At 58.6% G+C, this 24096-nt stretch overlaps 2 protein-coding genes across 6 annotated transcripts; both read right to left on the bottom strand.

The window, feature by feature from the left end:
• Positions 1-1686: 1686 nt before the first annotated feature.
• PRMT5 (protein arginine methyltransferase 5) lies at positions 1687-16216 on the bottom strand. 4 transcript variants are annotated; one of them, XM_069879191.1, is made up of 16 exons: positions 15934-16216; positions 14781-14866; positions 14254-14388; positions 13749-13852; positions 13596-13645; positions 13135-13298; positions 12068-12229; positions 10948-11025; positions 10769-10827; positions 9765-9887; positions 8283-8458; positions 6474-6583; positions 5400-5493; positions 4498-4614; positions 2686-2750; positions 1687-1887 (listed from the first exon to the last, which is right to left on the bottom strand). In XM_069879191.1, exons 1-16 carry the CDS (start codon positions 16199-16201, stop codon positions 1738-1740), a joined length of 1941 nt encoding a protein of 646 aa, XP_069735292.1. In that variant the 5' UTR covers positions 16202-16216; the 3' UTR covers positions 1687-1737. The 4 variants fall into 4 exon arrangements, with proteins under 4 accessions (XP_069735292.1, XP_069735293.1, XP_069735294.1 ...); XM_069879190.1 differs by having other exon boundaries at positions 1688-1890; XM_069879192.1 differs by lacking the exon at positions 4498-4614 and having other exon boundaries at positions 1687-1890.
• Positions 16217-16936: 720 nt separating this feature from the next.
• On the bottom strand, positions 16937-23491 carry PABPN1 (poly(A) binding protein nuclear 1). 2 transcript variants are annotated; one of them, XM_069879207.1, is made up of 7 exons: positions 23195-23491; positions 21057-21171; positions 20904-20971; positions 18750-18856; positions 18551-18638; positions 18284-18432; positions 16937-17074 (listed from the first exon to the last, which is right to left on the bottom strand). In XM_069879207.1, exons 1-7 carry the CDS (start codon positions 23462-23464, stop codon positions 17038-17040), a joined length of 834 nt encoding a protein of 277 aa, XP_069735308.1. In that variant the 5' UTR covers positions 23465-23491; the 3' UTR covers positions 16937-17037. The 2 variants fall into 2 exon arrangements, with proteins under 2 accessions (XP_069735308.1, XP_069735307.1); XM_069879206.1 differs by having other exon boundaries at positions 16937-17322; positions 23195-23487.
• Positions 23492-24096: the final 605 nt, after the last annotated feature.

Below are 24096 nucleotides of genomic sequence, written 5' to 3'. Positions count from 1 at the left end.
TCCCTCCCCCTCCCCTCCCCCCTCCGAGCCCGCCCCGCGCCGCCGCGCATGCGCGGAGTCACGTGATTGGCCCAGGCGCGCGGGGGAGGGGGTCACGTGATGGGGAGCGAGCCCAGCGATAGGCTGAGCCGCGCCTGGGGGGGCGGGGCTTAGAGCGCGTCACGTGACCAGGCGCGGCGCGCGCGCGCACTGATGGTGTCACGTGGTTCCCCCTAAAAGGCTCGGGGGGGGGGAAGAGAGAATCACGTGACCGGCCGGAACCCCCGCGCGCGCTTTATTGTGGTAGTTGGGGGGGGGGGGGGGGGGCTCGTCACGTGATTTTGGGGGCGCGGGAACGCGGATGCCACGTGACCCTATGGCGTACGCGGGGTCACGTGACGCGCTCTCCCCGCCCTCCCCCCCGCGCCGTTGCCACAGCAACGCGGCCTAGCGGCGCTCCCTGAAGCCTGAGCTCGAGTAGCCAAGGGGGGGGGGTTAATTAACCATGGGGAGGGGGGTAATTAGGACGTGGGGGGGTTAATTAAAGCTGGAGGGTCTTTAATGAGCCTCTAATTTGCAGGGATTGCCCCTGCGGTGGGTTAGTTGGGGTTAATTAACCCTAAACCGGCCTTAATTAGCCACTAATTAGCATTAACTACCCCCAAGGGGATGTTAATTAGCCCCAAAAGGCAGTTATCAGTGTTAATTGATGTTAAATTAGTCCCCAATTCCCATTTATTTCTCCTGGGGTGGTGTAGTTAGGCTTAATTAGCCCTCTACTGCCATTAATTAGCCCCTAAGTAGCGCTAATTACTCCTGGAATGGGTTAATTAGTGCTGGAGATCTGTAATTTAGCCCAAAATTGCCAATAATCTCATGAATTGTCCCAAAATCAGCATTAATTTCATTAATTACCCCTCCAGTGTCATTATTTACCCCCTGAGCTGCGTTAATTACCCCCAAGTGGGCTTCATTACACCTGGAGTGTCATTAATTAGCCCTGAGGTGATATTAGTTACCCTTTGGGCTACTAATTAACCCCTTTAGGTGGCTAATTACCCCTTTAGGTGACGAAGGAGCCCTTTAGGGCAACTAATTAACCCTTTAAGGGGCCCAATTCCCCCATGATGGGGGCTAATTAGCCCTTTAGGCAACTAATTACCCCCTTTAAGCGGACCAATTACCCTTTAAGGTGACTAATTACCCTTTTAGGTGACTAATGAGCCCTTTAGGGTGACTAATTAACCCCATGAGGGGCCTGATTCCCTCAAGATGAAGTCTAATTAGCCTTTTAGGCAAGTGATGTACCCCTTTATGCTGATTAATTAACCCTTTCAGATGACTAATTACCCCTTTAGATAACTAATTACCCCTTTAGATAACTAATTATACTTTTAGATAACCAATTACCCCTTTAGATAACTAATTACCCCTTAAAAGGTGACTAATTACCCCTTTACTGGTTGAATTCCCCCATGATGGTGTCGAATTAACCCTTTAGACACCTAATTACCCCCTTTAAGCAGCCCAATTACCCCTTTAGGTGCCTAATTACCCCTTTAGGTGCCTAATTACCCCCTGTGGATGCCTAATGAACCCCTTAAAGGCCCCGATTCCCGCACGATGGGGTCGAATTAACCCTTTAAACCACCGAATCCCCCCTTTTACACAGACCAACCCCCCCTTTGGGCGAGTAACGAGCCCCGCGGGCGACTAACGAGCCCCGCGAGGAGCCGAGGAGGAGGCGCTTTATTGGGCTCAGAGGCCGATGGTGTAGGAGCGGCCCGTGGGGTTGTGGAGGGCGGAGCAGGCCGGGGAGGTGACGGCCCACTCGTACCAGACCTTCTTGGGGGTCGCGCAGCGCCAGAAAGCCACCGACACCGTCTCGCCGGCGCGAACCGGCACCGGCTGCTGCGGGGAGGGAGGACAGGGGGTTAGACCCACCCAAGATGGCCGAATCCCACCTCCACCCAACCCAAGATGGTGGAATCCAACCTCAACCCCACCCAAGATGGCTGCCCTCCAGCCAAACCTAAGATGGCCGATCCAAGATGGCTGACCCAAGATGGCCGACCCGATCCAAGATGGCCGATCCAAGATGGCTGACCCCATCCCAGCCAACCCAACTAACCCATGGGAACCAACCCAAGATGGCCGCCCCAATCCAAGATGGCCGATCCAACATGGCTGCCCCAATCCAAGATGGCCGCCCCAATCCAAGATGGCCGACCCAAGATGGCCGATCCAAGATGGCTGACCCCATCCCAGCCAACCCAACCCAACTAACCCATGGGAACCAATCCAAGATGGCCGCCCCAATCCAAGATGGCCAATCCAAGATGGCCGCCCCAATCCAAGATGGCCGATCCAAGATGGCCGATCCAATATGGCTGCCCCCATCCCAGCCAACACAACCCAACTAACCCATGATAGCCGATCCAAGATGGCCGCCCCAATCCAAGATGGCCGATCCAAGATGGCCGCCCCAATCCAAGATGGCCGATCCAAGATGGCCGCCCCAATCCAAGATGGCTGCCCCCATCCCATCCCACCATGGCCATCCCAACCCAATTAACCCATGGGAACCAATCCAAGATGGCTGCCCCAATCCAAGATGGCCGATCCAAGATGGCTGCCCCATTCCAAGATGGCCGATCCAAGATGGCCGCCCCAATCCAAGATGGCCGATCCAAGATGGCCGCCTACCTTGATGGGGAAGAAGATGGGGAACCAGGAGAACATTCCGGGCGAGTGCGTCTCCGGGCGGATGCCTGCGCATGGCAACCGGTCAGGCCACGCCCCCCCCCGACGCCATCTTGGGGCAAGATGGCCGCCAAGGCCACGCCCGAGTGACCCACAGGGACCCCTAGGGACCCCTAAGTGACCCCTAAGTGACCCCTAGAGACCCACAATGACCCATAGGGACCCATAAGTGACCGATAAGGACCCATAGTGACCCCTAAGTGACCCATATGGACCCCTAGTGACCCCTAAGTGACGCCTAAGTGACCGTAGGGACCCCTAAGTGACTCCTAAGTGACCCCTAGAGACCCCTAAGTGACCCATAGGGACCCATAAGTGACCGATAAGGACCCATAGTGACCCCTAAGTGACCCCTAAGTGACCCATAGGCACCCCTAAGTGACCCCTAGGGACTCATAGGGACCCCTAAGTGACCCATAGTGACCCCTAAGTGACCCATAGAGACCCCTAAGTGACCCATAGGCACCCCTAAGTGACCCCTAAGTGACCCCTAGGGACTCATAGGGACCCCTAAGTGACCCATAGAGACCCCTAAGTGACCCATAGGGTCCCCTAAGTGACCCATAGGGACCCACAGTGACCCCTAAGTGACCCATAGGGACTCATAGTGACCCCTAAGTGACCCATAGGGACCCACAGTGACCCCTAAGTGACCCATAGGGACTCATAGTGACCCCTAAGTGACCCATAGGGACCCCTAAGTGACCCCTAAGTGACCCATAGGGACTCATAGTGACCCCTAAGTGACCCATAGGGACCCCTAAGTGACCCCTAAGTGACCCATAGGGACTCATAGTGACCCCTAAGTGACCCATAGGGACCCCTAAGTGACCCCTAAGTGACCCATAGGCACCCCTAAGTGACCCCTAAGTGACCTGTAGGGACCCCTAAGTGACCCATAGGGACTCATAGTGACCCCTAAGTGACCCATAGGGACCCCTAAGTGACCCCTAAGTGACCCATAGGCACCCCTAAGTGACCCCTAAGTGACCCGTACGGACCCCTAAGTGACCCATAGGGACCCATACTGACCCCTAAGTGACCCATAGGCACCCCTAAGTGACCCCTAAGTGACCCATAGGGACCCCTAAGTGACCCCTAGGGACTCATAGGGACCCCTAAGTGACCCATAGAGACCCCTAAGTGACCCATAGGGACCCCTAAGTGACCCCTAAGTGACCCATAGGGACCCACAGTGACCCCTAAGTGACCCATAGGGACTCATAGTGACCCCTAAGTGACCCATAGTGACCCCTAAGTGACCCATAGGGACCCCTAAGTGACCCCTAAGTGACCCATAGGGACCCACAGTGACCCCTAAGTGACCCATAGGGACTCATAGTGACCCCTAAGTGACCCATAGGGACCCCTAAGTGACCCATAGGCACCCCTAAGTGACCCCTAAGTGACCCATAGTGACCCCTAAGTGACCGATAAGGACCCATAGAGACCCCTAAGTGACCCATAGGGACCCATAACTGACCCTTAGTGACCCACAGTGACCCGTAAGTGACCCATAACAACCCATAGTGACCCATAAAGACCCATAAGTGACCCATAAGTGACCCCAGTGACCCATAAGTGACCCCAAAGTGACCCACAGTGACCCCATAGTGACCCATAGAGACCCCATAGAGACCCATAAAGCCTTATAGAGACCCCATAGAGACCCCATAGAGACCCCTAGTGACCCCATAGTGACCCCTAGAGACCCCTAGTGACCCCCAGTGACCCCCAGTGACCGCGGGCGCTCACTGAGGCCGATGTGGCCATAGAGTTGGGTCTCGAAGTAGCCGGCGAAGCCGTGCAGGACGGTGCCGACCTCCACGCGGAACGAGAGGCACCGGTAGCGGCTGTTGTCGCCCGACGCCTCTGCGGGGGCCACCAAAACACACCGTGTGGCCACCAACTCCTGCTCCGCGGCCACTAAAAACCCTCTGGGGCCACCAAAAACCCCTCTCTGGCCACCAAAAACCCCTTTGTGGCCACCAAAAACCCCTTTGTGGCCACCAAACCCCCCTTTAGGGCCACCAAACCCCCCTTTAGGGCCACCAAACCCCCTTTATGGCCACCAAACCCACCTTTGTGGCCACCAAACCTCCCTTTGTGGCCACCAAACCCCCCTTTGTGGCCACCAAACCCCCCTTTAGGGCCACCAAACCTCTCTTTAGGGCCCCCAAACCCCCCTTTGTGGCCCCCAAACCCCCCTTTATGGCCACCAAACCCCCCTTTAGGGCCACCAAACCCCCTTTAGGGCCACCAAACCCCCCTTTAGGGCCACCAAACCCCCTTTGTGGCCACCAAACCCCCCTTTAGGGCCACCAAACCTCCCTTTGGGGCCACCAAACCCCCCTTTAGGGCCACCAAACCTCCCTTTGTGGCCACCAAACCCCCTTTATGGCCACCAAACCCCCCTTTATGGCCACCAAACCCCCCTTTAGGGCCACCAAACCTCCCTTTAGGGCCACCAAACCTCCCTTTGTGGCCACCAAACCCCCCTTTAGGGCCACCAAACCTCCCTTTGTGGCCACCAAACCCCCTTTAGGGCCACCAAACCCCCTTTGTGGCCACCAAACCCCCCTTTGGGGCCACCAAACCCCCCTTTGGGGCCACCAACCCCCCCGTGGCTACCAACTGAGGCCGCGTGGCCACCGTACCGGGCCGGGGGTGCTGGAAGCTGAAGCAGGGCTGGGGCGGCGCCAGTTGGTGGAAGTTGTGGAGCCGCACGACGTACGGCGTCTCGAACTGAGCCTGCCCCCCCGACACCCATAGGGGACACACGGGGACATATAGAGACCCATAAAGGACACACGGGGACATATAGAGACCCCATAGGGACCCACAGAGCCCATAGGGACCCATACAGACATATAGAGACCCATAAGGGACACACAGGGACATATAGAGACCCCATAGGGACCCACGGAGACCCATAAGTGACCTATAGAGACCCATAGAGACCCATAAGTGACCTATAGAGACCCATAGAGACCCATAGAGACCCGTAAGTGACCTATAGAGACCCATAGCGACCCATAGAAACCCATAAGTGACCTATAGAGACCCCACAGAGACCCATAAGTGACCTATAGAGACCCATAGAGACCCATAGGGACCCGTAAGTGACCTATAGAGACCCATAGGGACCCATAGAAACCCATAAGTGACCTATAGAGACCCCACAGAGACCCATAAGTGACCTATAGAGACCCACAGAGACCCCATAGGGACACATAGAGCCCATAGAGACCCCATAGAGACCATAAGTGACCCATATGAGACCCATAAACCCCATAGAGACCCCATAGGGACCTATAGAGAGCCATAGGGACCCCATAGAGACCCCACAGAGACCCATAGGGACCTATAGAGACCCATAAAGACCCCACAGACATTTATAGGAATCCCACAGAGACCCCATAGAGCCCATAGGGACACATAGAGACCCATAGGGACCTATAGAGACTCCATAGAGCCCATAGAGACCCCATAGAGACCCCATAGAGACCCCATAGGGACCTATAGAGACCCCATAGAGACCCCATAGAGCCCACAGACACCCCATAGAGACCCCATAGACCCCATAGAGACCCCATAGAGACCCCACAGAGACCCCACAGAGACCCATAAGTGACCCATAGGGACCCATAAAGACCCCATAGAGACCCCACAGGGACCTATAGAGCCCACAGGGACCTATAGAGCCCATAGGGGACCCCCCCTGTCCCCACCTCGGGGTGGCGGTCGCGCTCCCGGCAGCCGCGCACTTCGTTGTAGAGCTTGGAGGACGAGATGGGGGCCAGGAAGGACGTGTAGGAGCAGGGGATGCTGACGCCGTCCGCTGGGGACCCCGAGAGCCACCTCAGACCCCGGGGACCCCGACCCCTGCCCCACGGGGACCCCCGCACCCCAAATCCTGCCCCATAGACATCATTTCCACTCCTAATCCCACGCCTAATCCCATTTTCTCTCCCGATTCCACCCCTAATCCCACTCCCATCCCCATTTTCACTCCCAATCCCACTCCTAATCCCATTTTCTCTCCCGATTCCACCCCTAATCCCACTCCCATCCCCATTTTCACTCCCAATCCCACTCCTAATCCCATTTGCGCTCCCAATTCCACCCCTAATCTCACTCCTACCCCCATTTTCCCTCCCAATCCCACTCCTAATCCCATTTTCACTCCCGATTCGACCCCTAATCCCACTGCTACCCCCATTTTCACTCCCAATCCCACTCCCATCTCCATTTTCACTCCTAATCCCACTCCTAATCCCATTTTCTCTCCCGATTCCACCCCTAATCCCACTCCTACCCCCATTTTCACTCCTAATCCCACTCCTAATCCCATTTTCTCTCCCTATTCGACCCCTAATCCCACTCCCACCCCCATTTCCACTCCTAATCCCACTCCTAATCCCATTTTCACTCCCAATTCGACCCCTAATCCCACTCCAACCCCCATTTTCACTCCTAATCCCACTCCTAATCCCATTTTCACTCCCAATTCCACCCCTAATCCCACTCCTACCCCCATTTTCACTCCCAATCCCACTCCTAATCCCATTTTCACTCCCGATCCGACCCCTAATCCCACTCCTACCCCCATTTTCACTCCCAATCTGACCCCTAATCCCACTCCCATCCCCATTTTCACTCCCAATCCCACTCCTACCCCCATTTTCACTCCCAATTCGACCCCTAATCCCACTCCCATCCCCATTTTCCCTCCCAATCCCACTCCTACCCCCATTTTCCCTCCCAATCCCACTCCTACCCCCATTTTCACTCCTGATTTGACCCCTAATCCCACTCCCATCCCCATTTTCCCTCCCAATCCCACTCCTAATCCCATTTTCACTCCCAATCCCACTCTTAATCCCACTCCCATCCCCATTTCCACTCCCAATCCCACTCCTAATCCCATTTTCGCTCCCGATTCCACCCCTAATCCCACTCCCACCCCCATTTTCACTCCCAATCCCACTTCTAATCCCATTTTCACTCCTGATTCAACCCCTAATCCCACTTCTAATCCCATTTTCACTCCCAATCCCACCCCTAATCCCATTTTCTCTCCCGATTCGACCCCTAATCCACTCCCAATCCCACTCCTAATCCCATTTTCACTCCCGATTCGACCCCTAATCCCACTCCCATCCCCATTTTCACTCCCAATCCCACTCCTAATCCCATTTTCACTCCCAATTCGACCCCTAATCCCGCTCCCATCCCCATTTTCACTCCCGATTCAACCCCTAATCCCACTTCTAATCCCATTTTCACTCCCGATTCCACCCCTAATCCCACTCCAATCCCCATTTTCACTCCCGATTTGACCCCTAATCCCACTCCTAATCCCATTTTCTCTCCCGATCCGACCCCTAATCCCACTCCTATCCCCATTTTCTCTCCCGATCCGACCCCTAATCCCACTCCCACCCCCATTTTCCCTCCCAATCCCACTCCTACTCCCACTTTCTCTCCGGATCCGGCCCCCAATCCCGCTCCCGTCCCCGTTTTCCCGGCCCCCTCACCCTTGAGGCAGGGCTGGGCGCCGTCCAGGCACTCGGGGCAGAGCTCGTTGTCCCCGAAGGAGCCGAGGAGCTCGGACACCAGCAGGTCCGCGGGCTCCGGGCAGCGCCAGTCCCGCATGTCCTGGGCCACCACCCGCACCTGAGCCCCCCACTCCTCGTACTGCCAGCTCTCCAGCCTGGGGGGGCACGTATAGAGATGTATAGGGGGCTACCGGGCCGTATAGGGGGCTACGGGGTCATATAGGGCTCTATGGAGCGATATAATAGGCTTATGGGGCGATATAATAGGCCTATGAGTCAATATAATAGACCTATAAGATGATATAATGAGCCTATGAAGTAATATAGAGATCTATACGGTGATATAAGGATCTATGGGGTGATATAGGGGTCCTATGGGGTGATATAATGGGGTTACAAGACCATATAAGGGGCTACAGGGCCATATAAGGAGCCTATGGGGTGATATTAGGGGGCTACGGGGCCATATAATGGGCTTACAGGGTGATATAAGAGCTTTATGGGGTGATATAAGGGGCCTATGGGGTGATATAAGGGGCTATGGAGCGATATAAGGGGCTTACAAGGTGATATAAGAGCTTTATGGGGTGATATAAGGGGCCTATGGGGTGATATAAGGGGCTATGAGGTGATATAAGGGGCTATGGAGCCATATAATGGGCTTACAGGGTGATATAAGAGCTTTATGGGGTGATATAAGGGGCCTATAAGGTGATATAAGGGGCTACAGGACCATATAGTGGATCTATACAGCGATATAGGGGATCTACAGGGTGATATAAGGGGGCTATAGGGTGATATAAGGGGCTACGGGGCCATATAAGGGACCTATACAGTGATATAGGGGATCTACAGAGTGATATAAGGGGTTACAGGGCCATATAAGGAACCTATACAGCGATATAGGGGATCTACAGAGTGATATAAGGAGGCTATGGGGTGATATAAGGGGTCGCAGGGCCATATAAGGAACCTATACAGCGATATAGAGGATCTACAGGGTGATATAATGGGTCTATGGAGTGATATAGGGGGTCTATGGGGTGATATAGGGGGTTACAGAGCCATATAATGAACCTATACAGCCATATAGGGGATCAACAGAGTGATATAACGGACCTATGGGGTGATATAGAGGGTTTATGGGGTGATATAGGGGGCCTACGGGGCCATATAGGGGCTCTATAGGTCCCCATAGGTGCCTATAGGGTATCCCGCAGCGTTTTTGGTGCCGAACGAGGGCGTTTTGGGGCAAAACGAAGGGGGTTGAGTAAAATGAAAGGATTTTGAGGGAAAATGAGGGGGTTTTGGGGCAGAACGAGGGGGTTTTGGGGGAAAACGAGGGGGTTTGGGGGGAAACGAGGGGGGTTTGGGGGGAAACGAGGGGGTTTTGGGGGGAAACGAGGGGGTTTTGGGGGGAAACGAGGGGGTTTTGGGGGAAAAAAAGAGGTTTTTGCTCACGTGACGACGGCGTTGGGGTTCTTCTCGACGGCGTAGAGCCGCACGTGGCGGCCGGCCTGGCGAGCCGCACGCAGCGTCGCGTTGACCAGCGGCCCCCGGCCCGCGCCCAGCACCAGAACCACCCTGGGAACGGGGGGGCCGGGGCGCCCCGTGAGCGTGGGGGGACCTATAGGGTCGGGGGGGACCTATAGGGAAGGGGAGGGAGCTATAGGAATAGGGGGAGCCCGTAGGGAAGGGGAGGGAGCTATAGGAATAGGGGGGGACCCATAGGGAATGAGAGGGAGGTATAGGAATGGGGGGGACCCATAGGGATAGGGGGGACCCTATAGGGAATAGAACAGGTCGATAGGAATAGAGAAGATCTATAGGGAATAGGAGAGACTTATAGGAACGGGGGGACCCATAGGAAATAGAGAAGAGCTATAGGAGCGGGAGGGACCTATAGGAACAGGAGGGATTTATAGGAATAGGAGGGACCTATAGGAACGAGAGGGATCTATAGGAACGAGAGGGACCTATAGGAATCCAGGGGACCCATAGGAAACAGAAAGGACCCATACGAATAGGGAAAATCTATAGGAATAAGGACGATCCATAGGAATAGGAAACATCTATAGAAAATAGGAGAGACCTATAGAAAATACAAGGGATCTATAGGAATAGGGAGGGCCCATAGGAAATAGAAAGGACCTATAGGAATGGGGGAGACCTATAGGAATAGGGGGGACCTATAGGAATAGGGGGGATCTATAGGAAATAGAAGGGACCTATAGGAATGGGGGGGGCCCATACGAAATAGAAGAGATCTATACGAATACGTAGGACTCATAGAAAAGAGCAGGGACCTATAGGAATAGGGGAGACCTATAGAAAATAGAACTGATCTATAGGAATAGCGGGGAGCTATAGGAATAAGGGAGACCTATAGGAATAGGGAGGGACCTATAGGAATGGGAAGGACTTATAGGAACAGGAAAGGACCTATAGGACCAGGGAGGACTCACTGGACGTTGGTCTCCTTCTCCTCCTCAGGGACTCGGTCGAGCAGACACTGATAAATCGCCTTAAATTATATGCAAACGAGATGTTAATGAGATGTTAATGAGATGTTAACGAGAGGCAAACGAGCCCAGCGGCCCCAGCGCCCTCCCCAGTGCCTCCCAGTGCTCCCAGTGCCCCCCACCTGCTGGTACTGGCTGTACTTGACGGGGTCCTTCTCGAACACCTCGTAGGTCTGCGACTCCAGGTTGTCCATCAGGGGCTGGAGGGAGGGGGCGGGGCCTGCGTTAGCCACGCCCCCTTCTCCCTTGGCCACGCCCCCAAGCTCAAGCCACGCCCCCTCCATTATATCCTATGGGGCTGGGAAGCCCTTGGCCACGCCCCCAGGCTCAAGCCACGCCCCCTCATTATATCCTATGGGTCTAGGGACCCCTTGGCCACGCCCCCAGGCTTAAGCCACGCCCCCTCCAGCCCCTCCATTGAATCCTATGGGGACAGGGACCCCTTGGCCACGCCCCCAGGCTCAAGCCACGCCCCCTCCAGCCCCTCCATTGAATCCTATGGGGGACAGGGACCCCTTGGCCATGCCCCCAGTCTTAAGCCACGCCCCTCCATTATATCCTATGGGGCTATAAACCCCTTGGCCACGCCCCCAGCCTCAAGCCACGCCCCCTCCATTGATTCCTATGGGTATAGGGACCCTTGGCCACGCCCCCTTCAGCCCCTCAATTGACTCCTATGGGTCTAGGGACCCCCTTGGCCACGCCCCCAAGCTCAAGCCACGCCCCCTCCACCACCTCCATTGACTCCTATGGGTCTAGGGACCCCTTGGCCACGCCCCCAGTCTTAAGCCACGCCCCCTCCATTATATCCTATGGGGCTATAAACCCCTTGGCCACGCCCCCTAGGCTCAAGCCACGCCCCCTCCAGCCCCTCCATTGAATCCTATGGGGACAGGGACCCCTTGGCCACGCCCCCAGTCTTAAGCCACGCCCCTCCATTATATCCTATGGGGCTATAAACCCCTTGGCCACGCCCCCTAGGCTCAAGCCACGCCCCCTCCATTGACTCAAATGAGTATTGGGACCCCTTGGCCACGCCCCCAGCCTCAAGCCACGCCCACCAGGCTTAAGCCACGCCCCCTCCAGCCCCTCCATTGACTCCTATGGGGACAGGGTCCCCCTCCAGCCCCCCCCCTTTGAACCCTATGGGCATAGGGACCCCCTGAGCCCCTCCCCGCCCAGGTGAGGCCCCCCCCCGCCCCGGTAGAGGCCCCCCCCCCGCCCAGGTGAGGCCCCCGGCACCTGCAGGGGGGACTGCAGGTAGTCCTCGTAGCCGCGGGCGAAGAGCTCGTAGGCGGAGGGCGGGGGCCGGTGCTGCCCCAGGTGCTCCAGGTACTGCAGGTAGGCGCTGAGCGGCTTGGAGCCGTGCCGGGGGGCGCCCCACAGCACCACCTGCACGTCCAGCTGGGGGCACGGGGACGTACAGAGACCATAGGGAGCCATAGGGATCCATAGAGCCCATAGGGAGCCATAGGGAGCCATAGGGAGCCATAGGGAGCCATAGGGACCCATAGAGCCCATAGGGACGCATAGGGACCCATAGAGCCCATAGGGACCCATAGGGACCCATAGAGCCCATAGGGAGCCATAGGGAGCCATAGGGATCCATAGAGACACCATAGAGCCCATAGAGACCCCATAGAGACCCCATACAGACCCCACAGAGACCCTATAAAGTCTTATAGAGACCCCATAGAGACCCCATAGAGACCCCATAGAGCTCTATAGAACCCCACGAACCCCATAGAGACCCCATAGAACCATATAGAGCCCATAGAGACCCATAGAGACCCCATAGAGCCACATAGAGACCCCATAAGGACACATAGAGACCCCATAAGAACCCCATAGGGACCTATAGAGACCCAAAGGGACCCCATAGACACCCATAGCGACCCCACAGAGACCCCATAGAGCCCATAGGGACACATGGAGACCCATATGGACCCATAGAGACCCCATAGAGACCCCATAGAGACACACAGAGACTCCATAGAGACCTCATAGAGACCCCATAGACCCCATAGAGACCCCATAGGGACCCATAGAGACCCCATAGAGACCCTTAAAAACCTATAGAGACCCCATAGAACCCCATAGACCCCATAGAGACCCATAGAGACCCTTAAACACCTACAGAGACCCATAGGAACCCATAGAAACCTCCAGAAACCCCATAGACCCCATAGAAGCAACCTATAGAAACCCATTGAATCCATAGAAAACCATTGAATCCATAGAAAACCATAAAGCTCCCTCCCCAAACCTCCTCCCAGTCCCTCCCAGTGCCTCCCAGTCCCTCCCAGTACCTTGAGCAGGCGCCCCAGCAGGCGCTGGTGGGGCCGGGAGAGGACGGGGAAGCCTTTCTTGTTGGTGAGGAAGAGGCTGGTGGGCAGGATGGCGGCCTTGACCGGCTCCCCCAGCCAGCGCGACACCGCGGCCCCCGACGGCAGGTCCGGGCCCACCTCCAGCGCTGCGGGACGGCACGCTGGGGGCACTGGGAGGGACTGGGGGGGACTGGGAGGGACTGGGAGGGACTGGGAGGGGGCTGGGGGGCACTGGGAGGGACTGGGAGGGGACTGGGAGGGACTGGGAGGGGGACTGGGGGCACTGGGGGGGACTGGGAGGGGGAATGGGGGCACTGGGAGGGGGACTGGGGGCACTGGGAGGCACTGGGAGGGGGAATGGGGACACTGGGAGGGACTGGGAGGGGGACTGGGGGCACTGGGAGGGGTTACTGGTCCATACTGGGAGCACTGGTGTCACTCACCCACTCCGACGCGCTTGTTGTAGTCACAGAGGGTGCGGAAGTTGTGCCACCTGGGGTGGGGGGGGGGGTCACGAGCACCAGTTGCTCCCAGTGCCTCCCAGTAAGGCCCCGCGCCCCCTCCCAGTGCCTCCCAGTGCCTCCCAGTTGCCCCACCAGAGCCAGGTCTTCTCCTCGGGGGGCTCCTCGGGGGGCTCCTCGTTCTCCACCAGGTCCTCCCGCGCGTCCTCGGGCGCCACCAGCGGGACCCGCACCCACACCTGCGCGCACCAGTATGGACCAGTATAAACCAGTGCCAACCAGTAGGCAACGCGACAAACCAGTTTGGGCCTCAAAACCTCCCAGGAACCCCTCCCAGTGCTCCCAGTTCCCTCTTTCTCCCTCCCAGTATCCCCATTCCCCCTCCCAGTCCCTCCCAGTTCCCTTCTTCTTTCTCCCAGTCCCTCCCAGTGCCCCCATTCCCCCTTCCAGTCCCTCCCAGTCCATCCCAGTGCCTCCCAGTTCCTTCCTTCCCACTCCCAGTGCCCCCAAACCCCCTCCCAGTCCCTCCCAGTGCCTCCCAGTTCCCTCCTTCTCCCTCCCAGTCCCTCCCAGTGCCCCCATTCCTCCTCCCAGTCCATCCCAGTCCCTCCCAGTCCCTCCCAGTGCCTCCCAGTCTGACCATGGCGCTGTGGTGGCCGCTGTGCAGGTGGGCGCAGAGCAGCCGCGCCAGGTTGGGGTTCTGGGCCTGGGGGAGGGGCAGCAGGAAGGCCGGGACCCCCAGGTACGCCCCGAAATCCAGCTCCTGCGCCAGCGCCTGCGGGGAACGCACTGGGAGCCACTGGGAGCCACTGGGAGGGGGAACGGGGGAGCTACGGGGCCTCGGGGGGGCACTGGGAGGGGGTATGGGGGAGCTACGGGGCCTTAGGGGGGTACTGGGAGGGACTGGGAGGCACTGGGAGGGGAAATGGGGGAGCTACAGGGTCTTGAGGGGATACTGGGAGAGACTGGGAGGCACTGGGAGGGGGAATGGGGGAGCTATGGGGCCTTAGGGGGATACTGGGAGGGACTGGGAGGGGGAATGGGGGCACTGGGATGGACTGGGAGAGGGAACAGGAGCACTGGGAGGGACTGGGAGGGAACTGGGTTGTGGTGGGAGGGCTGTCGGGGCTATACTGGTTTGTACTGGTGTGTACTGGTGTCACTCACGGCCTCAGAGTTGCGGCGCTCGTGCTCCAGGGGCGAGTCCGCTCGGATCCAGGGCGAGACCTTCCCCACCACCAGCGTGTTCCAGTCTGCGGGAACTGGGGTCACTGGGAGGGACTGGGAGGGACTGGGGGGTAACCCAGGGGGAACTGGGAAGGACTGGGGGGTCACTGGGAGAGACTGGGAATGACTAGGGGGTCACTGGGAGAGACTGGATGGACTGGGAGGTACTGGAGGGTCACTGGGAGAGACTGGGATCCACTGGGACCTACTGAGAAGTCACTGGGAGACACTAGGATACACTGGGACCTACTGGGATGCACTGGAACCTACTGGGAGGTACTGAGGGGTCACTGGGAAGAACTGGGAGGCACTGGGACCTACTGGGAAGTCACTGTTAGGCAACGAGGGGTCACTGGGAGGTACTGGGAGGCACTGGGACCTACTGGGAGGCACCGAGGGGTCACTGGGATGCACTGGGACCTACTGGGAGGCACTGAGGGGTCACTGGGATGCACTGGGACCTACTGGGAAGTCATTGGGAGGCACTGGGGCCTACTGGGAAGACACTGGGAGGCACTGGGACCTAGTGGGATGCACTGGGACTTACTGGGAGGCACTGAGGGGTCACTGGGAAGAACTGGGAGGCACTGGGGCCTACTGGGAAGTCACTGGGAGGCACTGAGGGGTCACTGGGAAGAACTGGGATGCACTGGGACCTACTGGGAGGCACTGAGGGGTCACTGGGAGGCACTGGGACCTACTGGGAAGTCACTGGGAGGCACTGAGGGGTCACTGGGAAGGACTGGGAGCCACTGGGAGGCACTGAGGGGTCACTGGGAAGGACTGGGAGGCACTGGGACCTACTGGGAAGTCACTGGGAGACACTGGGATGCACTGGGATGCACTGGGACCTACTGGGAAGTCACTGGGAGGCACTGAGGGGTCACTGGGAAGGACTGGGAGCCACTGGGAGGCACTGAGGGGTCACTGGGAAGAACTGGGAGGCACTGGGACCTACTGGGAAGCACTGAGGGGTCACTGGGAGGCACTGGGACCTACTGGGAGGCACTGAGGGGTCACTGGGAAGGGCCGGGGGTCACGTGTTCTCCCGGGGGAGGTGGGGGAGGCGCGTCGCGCGCGTGACGTCACTCACCGCGTCCGCAGAGCAGCAGGTCGGCGCGGGTGGCGGGCCCGGCGCGCTGGGCGGCGGGTTCCCGGCTCCGCTCCCGGCGGGCCCGCGGGTGGAAGAGCGGGAGGCAGAGGAAGTCGAAGCCGTGGCGGGCGGCCGAGCCCAGCGCCGCCCCGACCTCGGCCGCGCAGCTCAGCTCCCGCCCCGCCGACACCCGCGCCGCTCCCCCCCCGGCACCGGGAGCCGGCGGAGGAGGAGACGCCGCCGCCGCCGCCGCCATCGCCGCCGCCATGATCGCCACTGAGGGGCACGTGACCGCGCCGCGGGGCACGACGGGAAGGGGGAAGGGGGCGTGGCTTAGGGAGGCCACGCCCACAGGGCGAGGCGCGACCAATCGGAGAGCGCCGAGGGGAAGAGGCCACGCCCCCTGCGCGCGCGCGCGGGGAGAAAAAGGCGGGAACGTGAGGGGAGGGGGAGCCGCGCGCCCTCCCAGTGCTCCCGGTATGACCTATTCTCCCTCCCAGTCCCTCCCAGTTCAACCTATTCCCCCTCCCAGTGCCCCCAGTACGACCTATTCCCCCTCCCAGTCCCTCCCAGTTCAACCTATTCCCCCTCCCAGTGCCCCCAGTTCCTCCCAGTCCGACCTATTCTCCCTCCCAGTGCCCCCAGTCCCTCCCAGTACGACCTATTCTCCCTCCCAGTGACCCCAGTTCAACCTATTCCCCCTCCCAGTCCCTCCCAGTCTAACCCAATCCCCCCAGTCCCTCTCCCAGTAGAACCAAACCCCCTCCCAGTGCCCCCATTCCCCCTCCCAGTCCCTTCCAGTACCCCCATTCCCCCTCCCAGCGCCCCCCAATTCCATCCCAGTCCCCCCAGTCCCCCTCCCAGTCCCTCCCAGTGCCCCCAGTCCCTCCCAGTCCCCCCAGTCACACACACACGCTCCTCTGCCCCCCATCTCCTCTTTTATTGCCCCCCCCTCGCCCTCCCCTCCCCCCCGCCTCCGGGCTGTGTGTGTGTGTGTGTGAGAGGGTTGGGGGGGGGGGGTTTATATCGGGGTGTCCCCCCCCTCCCAGTCCCTCCCAGTCCCTCCCAGTTCCTCCCAGTACACCCCCCCCCCTAATACAACAATCAATCTCTTCCATCCGGGCCCCTCCGGCTGCGCCACCTGCAACGACAAAGACACTGAAACGGGGGGGTTTGGGGGGCACTTAGGGGGCCGGGGGGCACTTATAGGGCCCGGGGGGGCAATATAGGGCCTGGGGGGGCAATATAGGGCCTGGGGGGGCACTTATAGGGCCCGAGGGGGGGTGATTTGGGGGGGCAGGAGGAGGTGGGGGGGGGGGTACTTGTGGGGCTGAGGGGGGGGCGGCCGGTCAGTACGGGGAATACCATGAGGTGGCCCTGGCGCGGCCCCTGCGGAGAGAGGGGGGGGGGTTAGGGGGTGGTATGGGGTCCATAGGGGCCTATAGGGGCCCATAGGGATCCACGGAGCCCATAGGGACCCATAGAGATTAATAGGAATCCATAGGGACTCATAGGGATCAATAGGAACCCATAGAGACCTATGGAGCCCATAGAGCCCCATAGAGATCCATAGGGACCCTATAGAGCCCACCAAAGCCCCATAAACCTCACCTAGGGCCCTATAGACACCCCATAGGGACCCATAGAGACCCTATAGAGCCTCACAGAGACTCCATAGCACCCCATAGAGCCGCATAGAGACCCCATAGGAACCCATAGAGACCCTATAGAGCCTCATAGAGACTCCATAGCACCCCACAGAGACCCCATAGAGACCCCACAGCACCCTATAGACGCTCTATAGGTGTTCTATAGGCTCCGTATCGATAAGGGTGGCCTCGAGGGCGGGTGTAGAGCCCCATAGCCACCCCATAAACCCCTACAGAGCCCCATAACCCCCCTATAGAGCCCCATAGAGACCCCATAGAGCCCCATAGAGCCCCCATAGCACCCCATAGAGACCCCATAACACGCTATAAACACTCTATAGGTGCCCCATAGGTTCCGTATTGGTACGGGTGGCCTCAGGGGCGGGTCTAGAGCCCCATAACCACCCCATAAACCCCTATAAAGCCCCATAACCACCCCATAGAGCCCCATAACCACCCCATAGAGCCCCATAGAAACCCCATAGAGACCCCATAGGCCCCTATAGAGGCTCTATAGGTGCCATACCAGTAGGGGCGGCCTCGAGGGTGGGTGTAGAGCCCCACAACCACCCCATAAACCCCCATAGAGCCCCATAACCGCCCCATAGAGCCCCATAACCCCCCCATAGAGCCCCATAGAGACCCCAAAGCACCCCATAGAGACCCCGTAGGCCCCTATAGAGGCTCTATAGGTGCCGTACCGGTAGGGGCGGCCTCGGGGGCGGGTGTAGCCGCTGTAGAAGCGAGCGCGGGAGGCGCTGAAGCCGCCGCCGCGGCCCCGGAAGCGCCCGCGGGGGAAGCCCCGGTCGGTGGTGCTGATGCCCGGGCGGTTCGTGCGCTTCGGGATCACCTGGGGGGGGGGGGGGGGGGTGATTAGCGGGGTAATTAGCGAGGGGAGGGGGAATAGGGGCACTGGGAGGGACTGGGAGGGGCCCTGGGGGATACTGGGAGGCACTGGGAGGCGTCACCTTGATCTGGCGCCCCCGGAAGAGCGACTCGTCCAGCGCCATCGACGTCCGCACCGACTCCTTGTCCGAGAACTCGATGTAGGCGAACCTATGGATTATATAGCGGGGGGGTCATGTGACCTCGGAAAGGGGGTCACGTGACCTCGGAAAGGGGGTCATATGACCCTAAGGGGGGGGGGGTGGGTGTCACGTGACCCACCCCTTGGGGTGGCCGCTGTATTTGTCGCAGAGGATGGTGACGCGGTTAACGGAGCCGCAGCCGTGGAAATGAGCCTCCAGCTCCTCGGCCGTGGCGCCGTAGTCCACCTGGGGGGGAAAAAGGAGGTAAAAAAAGGGAAAATAGGGAAAAAAGGGGGGAAAATGGGGAAAAAGCGGGGAAAAATGAGGCGAAAAGGGGGAAAAATGAGGCGAAAAGGGGGGAAAATGAGGCGAAAAGGGGGGAAAATGAGGCGAAAAGGGGGGAAAATGAGGCGAAAAGGGGGAAAAATGAGGCAAAAAGGGGGAAAAATGAGGCAGAAAGGGGGGAAAATAGGGAAAAAACAGGGGAAAATGAGGCAAAAATGAGACAAAAAGGGGGGAAAATGAGGCAGAAAGGGGGAAAAATGAGGCAAAAAGGTGGGAAAATGAGGCAAAAACGAGGTGAAATAGGGGAAAAATGAATTAAAAGGGGGAAAAATGAGGCAAAAAGGGGGGAAAATGAGTTAAAGGGGGGAGAGTGAGGCAGAAACGGGGAAAAATGAGGCAAAAATGAGGCAAAATGGGGGGAAAATGAGGCAAAAAGGGGGAAAAATGAGGCAGAAAGGAGGGAAAATGAGGCAGAAAGGAGGGAAAAGAGGCAAAAAGGGGGAAAATGAGGCAAAAGGGGAAAAATGAGGCAAAGGGGGGGAAAATGAGGCAAAAGGGGGGGAAAATGAGGCAAAAGGGGGGGAAAATGAGGCAAAAGGGGGGAGAATGAGGCGAAAACGAGGTGAAATAGGGGGAAAATGAATTAAAAGGGGGAAAAATGAGGCAAAAAGGGGGGAAAATGAGTTAAAAGAGGGGAAAATGAGTTAAAAGGGGGGAGAGCAAGGCAAAAATGGGGAAAAATGAGGCGAAAATGAGGCAAAGTGGGAGGAAAATGAGGCAAAAAGGGGAGAATTGAGGCAAAAGGGGGGAAAATGAGGCAAAAAGGGGGGAAAATGAGGCAAAAAGGGGGGAAAATGAGGCAAAAAGGGGGGAAAATGAGGCAAAAAGGGGGGAAAATGAGGCAAAAAGGGGGGAAAATGAGGCAAAAAGGGGGGAAAATGAGGCAAAAAGGGGGAAAATGAGGCAAAAAGGGGGGAAATGGGGGGAAAATGACGCAAAAAGAGAGGAAAATGAGGCAAAAAGGGGGGGAAATGAGGAAAATGAGGCGAAATTGGGGTAAAATATGGCAAAAAGTGGAGAATGAGGCAAAAAGGGGGGAAAACAGGGAAAAAACAGGTAAAAATGAGGCGAAATGGGGGGAGAATGAGGCAAAAATGAGGCAAAATAGGGGAAAATGAGGCAAAAAGGGGGGGAACGAGGCAAAAAGGGGGGGAAATGAGGCAAAAAGGGGGGAAAATGAGGCAAAAAGGGGGGAAAATGAGGCAAAAAGGGGGGAAAATGAGGCAAAAAGGGGGGAAATGAGGCAAAAAGGGCGAGAATGAGGCAAAAAGGGCGAGAATGAGGCAAAAAGGGGGAGAAAGGGGGAAAAAGGTTGCAAAAATAAGAAAAGATGGATAAAAGGAGGCAAAAAGAGGACAAATGGAAACAAAGAGATAAAAATACAGAAAAATGGGCAGGGATGAGGGGAAAGGGACGAGGGGAAAGGAAAGAAAACGTGGGGGAAATGGTGCCAGAGAGAGGAAAATCAGGATCAGAGAAGGAAAAAAGTGGAATTTGAGGTGAAAAACAGTGTCAGAAGAGAAAAAACTGGAATTTGGAGTGAGAAATGGAGTCAAAGAGAGGGAAATCAGAGTCACAGAAAGCAAAAAAGTGGAATTTTGGGTGGAAAATGGTGTCAAAGAGGAGGAAATCACGGTCGGAGACGGAAGAAAGTGGAACCTGGGGTGGAAAATGATGTCAAGACAGGGAGAAACTGAGGTAAGAGAAGGAATAAAGTGGAATTTGGGGTGGAAAATGGTGTCAAGAAAGAGAAAAATTGGTGCAAGAGAAGAAAAAAGTGGAATTTGGGGTGGGAAATGGCGTCAGAGAGGGGAAAAAAGTGGAATTTGGGGTGGGAAATGGGATTGAAATGAGGGAAAAGTGGAATTAGGGGGGAAATTGAGGGCAGAGAGAGGGAAAATGGGAAAATTGAGAACAAAAACAGAGAATAGAGAAAGAAAAAACTCACATTTCCCACGTAGATAGAGCGCGCGTCCGCTTCCATTTTGTCTTCCAGGGACATGATGACCGGGCCGGCTGCGGGGGTCGGTTTGGGGGGGTCAGGGGGGTTTTGGGGACCCCCCCAGCACCACCCCCCCTCCCAGCCCCCTTAATCTCTCACCGTTGCCCGGCGGGGGGCTCATGTTCATCTGTTTTTCCACCTCGTTTTGAAGCTCTTTGAGCTTTTCCGCCTCCTCCTCCATCTCCCGCACCCGGGCCTTGATGGCCTCCAGCTCCTGGGGGGGGACACCCCAAAATCCAACGGATTTGACCCCCAATTACCCCACAGACCACCCCACGTACCCCAGGACCCCCCCCAAATCCACTCCATGTGCCCCAGGACCCCCCCAAATCCACTCCAGGTGCCCCAAGACCCCCCCAAATCCACTCCAGGTGCCCCAAGACCCCCCCAAATCCACTCCAGGTGCCCCCCCAAATCCACTCCAGGTGCCCCAGGACGTCCTTTATCACCCCAAAACCCACTCCACGTGCCCCAGGACCCCCCCAAATCCACTCCAAGTGCCCCAGGACGCCCCTAATTGCCCCAAGAACCCCCTTAACTGCCCCAAAGAGCCCCCTAACTACCCCAAACCGACTCCATGTGCCCCAGGACCCCCCCAAATCTACTCCAGGTGCCCCAGGACACCCCCAAATCCACTCCAGGTGCCCCAAGACCCCCCCAAATCCACTCCAGGTGCCCCAGGACCTCCTTTATCACCCCAAAACCCATTCCACATGCCCCAGGACCCCCCCAAATCCACTCCAGATGGCCCAGGACACCCCTCATCTACCCCAAAGAGCCCCCTAGCTACCCCAAATCCACTCCAAGTGCCCCAGGACCCCCCTAATTACCCCAAAGTGCCCCCTAACTACCCCAAACCCACCCCACGTGCCCCAGGACTCCCCCAAATCCACTCCACGTGCCCCATGACACCCCTAGCTACCCCAAGGACCCCCCCTAACTACCCCAAAGAGCCCCCTAACTACCCCAAACCCACTCCAAGTGCCCCAGGACCCCATTTATCACCTCCAAACCTACTCTAGGTGCCTGAGAACACCCCCAAATCCACTCCACGTGCCCCATGACACCCCTAGCTACCCCAAGGACCCCCCCCAACTACCCCAAACCCACTCCAAGTGCCCCAGGGGCCCCTTCATCGCCCCCAAACCCCCTCCAAGTGCCCCAGGGGCCCCCCAAATCCACTCCAGGTGCCCCAAGACACCTTCAATTCCACTTCATGTACCCCAAAACCCCCTTTATCACCCCGAAATCCACTCCACATGCACCAGGACCCCCCCAAATCCACTCCACGTGCCCCAGGACACCCCCAAATCCACTCCGGGTGCCCCAGGACACCCCCAAATCCACTCCACGTGCCCCAGGACCCCCCCAAATCCACTCCACGTGCCCCAGGACCCCCTCAATTCCACTCCAGGTGCCCCAGGACCCCCCCAAATCCACTCCAGGTGCCCCAGGACCCCCTCAATTCCACTCCAGGTGCCCCAGGACCCCCCCAAATCCACTCCAGGTGCCCCAGGACACCTCGAAATCCACCCCACGTGCCGCAAGACACCTTCAATTCCACCTCATGTACCCCAGGACCCCCCCAAATCCACTCCACGTGCCCCAGGACAACCCTAATTACCCCAAGGACCCCCTTAACTGCCCCAAAGAGCCCTCTAACTACCCCAAATCCACTCCATGTGCCCCGGGACCCCCTCAATTCAACTCTAGGTGCCCCAAGACGCCCCCAAATCGATTCCAAGTGCCCCAAGACACCTTCAATTCCACTCCATGTGCCCCAGGACCCCCTTTATCACCCCGAAACCCACTCCACGTGCACCAGGACTCCCCCAAATCCACTCCAGGTGCCCCAGGACTCCCCCAAATCCATTCCAGGTGCCCCAGAACAGCTCTAGTTACCCCAAAGAGCCCTCTAACTACCCCAAACCCACCCCACGTGCCCCAGGACCCCACTTATCACCCCCAAACCCACTCCATGTGCCCGAGAACACCCCCAATTCCACTCCACGTGCCCCGGGGCACTCCTAGTTACCCCAAGGACCCCTCCTAACTACCCCAAACCCACTCCACGTGCCCCAGGGGCCCCTTTATCACCCCCAAACCCACTCCACGTGCCCCAGGGACCCCTAATTACCCCAAAGAGCCCGCTAACTACCCCAAAGAGCCGCCTAACTACCCCAAACCCACTCCACGTGCCCCAGCACCCCCTCTACAGCCCCAGAGCCCCCCCGCACCGGGTCCTCGATGGCGGAATCCCCCGCGTCTCCCTCTCCGAGCCCCGCCTCCTCCTCCAGCTCCTCGCCGGGCTCGGCGGCGGCCGCCTGGCTGCCCCCCGCTCCCCCTCCTCCCCCTCCGTTGTTGTTGTTGTTGGGGTGCGGAGGGTGGTGGTGGGGGTGATGATGATGATGATGATGGTGCGGGGCGGCGGCGCTGGGGGCGCTACTGCTGCTGCTCCCGCCCGGGGCCGCCTGGCTCTGAGCGGCGGGGGTCGCCCCCCCCGCCATCAACCCCCTCCCGCCGCTGCCCCCCCCGCCGCCTCCCCCTCCCCGCTCTCCCCCTGCCCCCCCTCCCCGCCCGGCGCCCCCTCCCCCCCCCAAGCCCGAGGCGTCCTCGGAGCCGCCGCCCCCCGAGCTTCCCCCACCGCCGCCGCCGCCGCCGCCCCCCAAGCCGTTGCCATAAGGTTGGGAGGCCTCCCCGCCGCCGCCTCCAGCCGCCTCGGCCCCGCGGGGCCCCGCGCCGCCCCGCAGCGCCGCCATCAGCGCCGCCCGCACGGCGACTGCGCACGCGTGGGGAGAAGGGGGGGGGGCAGGAAGGGGCGGGGCCGCTCTTTTATATGGACCGGAAGTGGGCGGGGCCGAAGGGGGCGCGTATCCAATGGGACGCGCGGAAGGGGGCGTCACGTGACGCGCGACGCAGCGCGCGGCCGCCCCCTTCCCACCCACCCCCCCCCCGCTTTTCAACCGGCGGCGGCGAGGAGGGTCACGTGACGAAGAGAGGCGCGCGCGCGCGCGAGGCCCAGGCGCGTTTTCCCATTGGCGGGCTGGCATCACGTGACCTGACATTTTCCTCTCCCCCCCCCGCCCCCCCGCGCGCGCTTTGCTATTGGCGGGCTGGGACCACGTGACTCTCTCACCCC

This window comes from Phaenicophaeus curvirostris, chromosome 33, assembly GCF_032191515.1.
Source record: "Phaenicophaeus curvirostris isolate KB17595 chromosome 33, BPBGC_Pcur_1.0, whole genome shotgun sequence".
In the NCBI taxonomy this organism is placed as follows: Eukaryota; Metazoa; Chordata; class Aves; order Cuculiformes; family Cuculidae; genus Phaenicophaeus; species Phaenicophaeus curvirostris.
Note: the sequence above shows the minus strand (reverse complement) of the source record. Positions and strands in the feature narration are given on the sequence as shown.